This window comes from Venturia canescens, chromosome 10 (genome assembly GCF_019457755.1).
Source record: "Venturia canescens isolate UGA chromosome 10, ASM1945775v1, whole genome shotgun sequence".
In the NCBI taxonomy this organism is placed as follows: domain Eukaryota; kingdom Metazoa; phylum Arthropoda; class Insecta; order Hymenoptera; family Ichneumonidae; genus Venturia; species Venturia canescens.
Genome location: NC_057430.1, coordinates 13644339 through 13650609, shown reverse-complemented (window position 1 = coordinate 13650609; position 6271 = coordinate 13644339). Strand labels below are relative to the sequence as shown.

Here is a 6271-nt window from a genome sequence, read left to right as displayed (position 1 = left end):
ATAATTCGAATACGAAAGATTTTTATTGTATTATTATTATTATATATTTTTTATTTATATTTATTATTTATATTTATTTGTTTTTTTTTTATTGTATATTATTTATTGTATTCGAATAGTAAAGATTTTTATAGAAATTATAGAACGTTTAGAACCCTCTGTAGTTTACATAATCCACAAATATAAGAAGTATTCCTAGCGATGAAACGTTACAAAAACAATTCGAGATTAATTTCCATCGCAGAACAAGGCAGACCGAGATCGAATTTCGATAAAACGTCTGGATGCAAAACTCCCATTTTCCCGATTGGTTGACCGTCGACCATTATCCTGGCACATCTTTGGGGAAAGTAGGTCGGATCTGTGGGAGAGAATGAAATGAATTTTTTTTACGTTTGTCTTCTATCATCTTTCCTTGAGGGTTTTTACTATTTCTATTTTTTATCTATCACTCAACTTTTTGGTTCACTTTTTCATCTTTTTTCATTTTCTCGCCCGAATTTCAAAAATATTTTTATGTTTCATATATTTTCGTGCTTTTTTCTATAATTACCCTCATCAGCTTCGAGATAATATCCAAGATTCTCCTCGCCACCGTCCTTGCTCGAGCTCCATGGGACCTGGAGCATTTGCATAACCCTGTCAAGGAGTCCGTGAATGACTTGGAAGCCAGCTGATTTATTGCAATAAATAGCTCCAAGACGTCGCTCGTTTCGAGCGCCGCACTCGCTATCCGGATCCAAGAGAACGACGTCCGATACTTCAAACAGTCTCAAAGGCAGTGGCATTTTTTTGTTCGCTGCTAATGTCTTCAGAAGACCCGGCAGCAGGCACGTTCTTGCGACCTGTTTTAGTGAAAAACGAAAAATAACTGATTTATTTATTGAATTTTTATTTCGTGTGTTGTCCCCATCAAATTCAACAGAGCTCACTTGAAATTCCAACGTTTTCGGATTTGATATCGTGACTGCTGGAACCGTGGCGAAATCGTGGCCCAATTTTTCGGACACGTCCTCACGGGAACACTGCGAACAATGATAATTAAAGAATAAAGAAAATTAAGACTGATTCGCACAAATGGTCTCATTTGAACCTCGTTTTCCATGAAATATGTGAAAAAAAAATTAAATCATGTGAAAGTTTTGACATTTATTCCCGAGTACAAATGAAGTTGCTGTTTTTATTTCCTCATTCGGGGAGTCGCTCATATATTTTATAGCAAATCTTACCAACGAAAAAGTGAGAGCTTCTGTGAATCCTGCGTGAGCCAATTCCTCGCGTATTTGATCCGACAGTTTGTTAAGAGGAAACTAAAGCACAAAGGGAAACACGAAAATTAAAAATATTTTTTGGTACTTGTGATGAGGATAATCGAATGAAAGGATTTTCTACCTCCTGTCCGATCGTAGAAGTTTTCGGTATCGTCCTTACGATTTTGTTGTAACCCCAAGCGATCGCGACGTCCTCGTAAATATCACAGGCGTGAATGACGTCATGCCGAGTCGGTGGTATTTCGACATCCAATTCTCCATTCTTCTTGTCAGAGACTCGAGTCTCGAGACACATTTTTGACAATAATTTAGCAACGGTCTCTGGAGACGTCCTTTTAAGTCGACCGAATGTTCATGATTTAGTTATAAATTATCGTTTTTTTTCAATCATTTACTATCGTCATTTCTTTGCTTGTAAATTTACTCACTTGACACCGATGTAATTAGTCGCTTTGGCACAACTGATTTTTTCGCTCCGATAATTCAAATCTGGATACAAATGACTCTCCGATTCCCTTTCACCAGGATAAACGATCTTGACACTCTCCGCAGTGTACTTATCGCGACAATATTCGCTAAAAGCACAAACTATCGTATCCAGTACCACCTTCGCCTGAAATATCAAATTTCCATTTCGAAATAGTATTTAGCGTTTTCGTTCAAAATTATGGTATCGAAAAACTGTCCATTTACTTTCGTCAAGTCGGTTGCCGTACACTCGATCAGTATATTTTTCGTTTTGAGGGTGATTTTCGAATGGTCTCCGTTGATTATCGGTGGAAGAGACATTACCACACCATTCGCATCGTAAACTATCGGATAGACTGGACTATCCTTTATTATGGGCAAATATGCTTTTAATTGAGCATGATTCTGTTGACAAAATAAAATGTCACAATCATTATTGTCGTTAATATTTAAAAAAAACCCCGTAACTTTTTTTGTGTTCGAATATTTTTCAATAATTTCAATCATTAATTTCATCAACTGTAAATTTACGTGATATTGTTTATTCGATAGAACGTGCAAATTTAATAAATTAAAATTAATTAATTAAATTTAATGAATTAAATTTTGTTTAGAAACTCATCCCCAAACGGTTTTAACTTGAAAATTCCATTACCGCATACAAATCCATTATTTCATTTCCCGTGAACAATTTCTCCTGATTAAGGGGTATAAAGCGAATGTCGTTCGGTGATTTTGCATCATACGTAAACGGTCCTACAATTGTGTCTAAATCATGAGTACCGATGGAAACCAAGGAGCGTTTACGACATATATTTTGATGCAATTTATCCTGAAGATCGATGAAGCTGTTGTACGAATCTTTGGTCAACGTCACATCTCGCAGAATAGCGCAGACTACGTACGGTCGGATTTGCGCACACTGTCGAATCGAGCAGTGATTGAATAAAAATTAAGATTCAGAGTCAACAAATAACTCATTCTCGATTAAAAGTTTATGCAAAAAAATTGTTATTCATGAATTCTGAACATAAACAATCACTTTCTTATCAGATTTGTTTTCCATGTTCAATAAAGACCAATAAAATTGGCTAGGATTAGCCATGGGTAGATAAATCATTGTACATAGAAAATCCTTTAGCAAATTTCAGAAATTTAAATTTCAAAGTAGTTGAGTACTCACATGGTCTGTTACTCTCATCACTTGTAATCCTGTCTTCGGGACAATGGTTTTATAACGTGGTACTGGCATTCTGTATCATTAAAAAATGGTAATTTTTCAGACTGAATTTCAATAACTATGTACTACAGCAAAAGTTTATAATTTTCCCAACATCCATCTGATATAAAATTCTATGAATAAATATATGGTTCATGAACACACGGAATTCGGAATAATTACTTCTCCTGGAAAATAAGCAGTCCAGTAACGAGTCCTTCCAGACACAACAGATCGTATCTGTTGGCTGGAACATCAATCCTATAAATAATTTCTTCGGATGCCCCAGTACTCTGTTCAGCCCCTTGCTCCTTTGTTATCATTTGTTTCTCCGTTGTCTTCATTAAAATCAAGAAATAATTATTGACACTTGTAGTGATTTCCGCTAACTTTGAAAAATCATACAAATTCTCGTAAGAAAATCTACTTACGACTTCATCGAGCTCTAAGCCAAACTCAAAGCACAAACTCTGGAATTCATCATCGGCTGGGATCAAGAAAAAATACGGTTTTGACGATTACTTATCGTGATTGCTGATTGTTAATTTTGATGATTGATTTATTCATAAAAGTAATTCAATTGTACTTACAATATGTTTTCCCGAGAGCTTTGAAAAGCAAATCACGTTTAACTCCAACAGTCGGCATTATTGGAGTCGTTTATAACCTTAATTCGCAATGTCAAGAAAGTTATCTATTTTTTCTATATTGTTACAGAATTTATTGATTTTCGAGATAAAATTTAACGAACTGTTAATATTAAATTGCATTAAATTTTAAAGAAGGTATTGTATTTCCGTAATCATGCTCGAAAATCTTTTAGCCGTTAGCCAGAGCCGGAGTGTAAAAAAATATGGTAAGTATGATTATGATTATAGTTAATTCGGTACTCGCCGCATTGGACGGTGACCGCCACTGTTCGGAGGGATTTTAAAGTGGAATTTTCAAATTTCTCTGTACTATTAAATTACCAACCACACATTCATAAGATTGAAAATTTGTGCAATGCTGATTAAAATTTCCAAGTTACTTCCATTGTCATTTAACATTTCCATACCATTAAATATAACGAAATAAAAATTTCTCCCACTTCTCAACTATCCAGAAACGGCAGCCTGCTGTGTGTGTCCATGTGTTGAAAATGGCCGCCAACTGGATGCAATCGTATTTCGAAGAGTTTTAAAAAAATATTGAAGTGTTCCTAAAACAATCGAAAAAACAAAAGATTCCATTTTTAAAGACAATAACAATGTTGTTTCACAGATTGTTCGTTCGAAGAGACCCGTCGCGTTTGAAATGTTTGTTGAAACAAACGCGTTATACATCATCACAAGTGGCACCTCAGCCTGAGCTCTTCGGCTCGGGTTTGGACATGAGGTTATCGCCGCACAGGCCGAAAAAGCCGACTCGTGAGCCATTCGCGAAAAATTTATTTGTCGGAAAATTTGATACAGAAATATTAACGTACCCGGAAACACAGTCGCATGAGCGACATCGTGAATTTTTCGAGTGGCTCCAACCAATTGAGGAATACATCAGAGAACGAGTGGATGCACAAGAAATCGACAGAACTGGGACAATAAAAGAAGAAATATTCGATGATTTAAGAAAATTAGGGGTATTTCGAGCCCCTGTGGAAGAAGTTTATGGAGGTCTGGGTCTCAACAACAGTGAATATGCTAAACTCGTTGAAACCCTATCAGCTGTTCCAGTGTTGGGAAGTTTTATGGTCAAAAGAGCAGCTGTAATCCAATTTATTCGAAAATTTGGTAAAGAGGAACAAAAGGCAGATTTATTACCGAAAATAGCACGCGGTGAATTGAGACCAAGTTTCTGTTTCTCCGAGACTTCCACAGGCTCTGTAGCTGATCCTCTAAAGAGTAAAGCTATACCAACTCTCTGTCAGACTGCAATAGACATTCGAGCTGATAAATCTCTCGTTTTTGATGCTTCGAAAGCAAATCTGTTTGTTGTAATTGCTCCACTGCAAACAGCAGATAACTATGTCAAAAAAGAATTGTTGAGTGCCTTTATAATTCCAAGAGATTCACCTGGTATAGAAATATCAGAACCCATCAGAAGTTTGGGACAGAAAGGCATAGATCTCAACGATGTTAGCTTCAATGTAAAAATCCCTTCGGAAGGACAGTTGGGGAGCGGTGTTGCTGAGGCTGATATTTTTGTCACAGCAATGGGAGAAGGAAGATGCATAGGTGGTGCTCAAGCTATCGGCATTACAAAACGTTTTTTGAATCATCTATGCGATTATTTGAAAGAAACTAAAAATTTCAACAGCCAAATACAACGAGAGGACTCCATGCATAATATTATAGGAAGAATCGCCACAAAGCTTTATGCTATGGAAGCTGTGACTTATTTGACCACTGGCATGATCGATAACTTTGAAAACCAAGATGCTGCAGTTGAACAATCATTGGTGGAATGTTATTGTAATCGTTTGGCAAGGGAAGTGATCTTGGAAGCTTTGGGGTTACTCGGAGCTCGTGCATACAATACTAACCAACCATTTGAACTAATCGTTAGAGATTTTTTGGTGCTAGGAAATTATGGAGCTCCTCATATTGATACCAAGATATTTGCTGCTTTGATGGGGCTTCAACAGGCTGGTCAAGTTATTACAGATAAAGTCAAAACATTGAGAAATCCATTCTTCCAGCCCATTGAACTTATCAAAACAGCGCTCTCCATTCAGCGAAGAAAAAAATACCATCTTGACCAGTATCTTCACCCTTCATTGCGAGTAGCCAGTAAATCGCTTGAAATTTCAGTAAACAAAATGAAGGAGTGTGTTGAAACACTGTGTGTTAGACACGGTCTTCACGTAGTCAATGAAAGGATGGAGCTGGCGAGATTGACCGATATTCTCATCGAAATTTATGCTATGACTGCAGTAGTGGCTAGAGCTTCACGAGCCTACTGCATTGGGCTTAAAAATTGTGATGACGAAGTTCAAATCGCAATGTACTATACTTATCAAACTTACGAAAGAGTCAATTCCCTTGTAACGGAACTTGACGATGGAAACTGGTCCAACGGAGATATTGTACTGAAGAATGTTGCCACAACTATTTTTCAGCAAAAACAATACTTCGCTGCACATCCGTTGGAGCGTACTTTTTAAGTTGAAAGAAAATGAAGAAGCAGCCGCAATACGGGGAATGACCATTAACAGCAACAACGGTCACTTTGCTAGAAAATCTTAGACATCGGCCCTCTATTCTTCATTCTTGTAAAAACTAAATAAGGATTTAAAAAAATAATAACGTTTCAATAAATACGTGATAGGTTGAAA

At 36.7% G+C, this 6271-nt stretch overlaps 2 protein-coding genes across 2 annotated transcripts; one reads left to right on the top strand and one right to left on the bottom strand.

Moving 5' to 3' along the window:
- Positions 1 to 81: 81 nt before the first annotated feature.
- beta-PheRS (phenylalanine--tRNA ligase beta subunit) lies at positions 82 to 3830 on the bottom strand. The gene is made up of 12 exons (XM_043430917.1): positions 3549 to 3830; positions 3390 to 3445; positions 3142 to 3296; positions 2923 to 2992; positions 2395 to 2661; positions 1965 to 2144; positions 1700 to 1884; positions 1393 to 1603; positions 1230 to 1310; positions 933 to 1025; positions 554 to 845; positions 82 to 361 (listed from the first exon to the last, which is right to left on the bottom strand). Exons 1-12 carry the CDS (start codon positions 3604 to 3606, stop codon positions 210 to 212), a joined length of 1800 nt encoding a protein of 599 aa, XP_043286852.1. The 5' UTR covers positions 3607 to 3830; the 3' UTR covers positions 82 to 209.
- A 233-nt stretch (positions 3831 to 4063) lies between these two features.
- Egm (Enigma) lies at positions 4064 to 6271 on the top strand. The gene has a single exon (XM_043430916.1). It carries the CDS (start codon positions 4208 to 4210, stop codon positions 6098 to 6100), a length of 1893 nt encoding a protein of 630 aa, XP_043286851.1. The 5' UTR covers positions 4064 to 4207; the 3' UTR covers positions 6101 to 6271.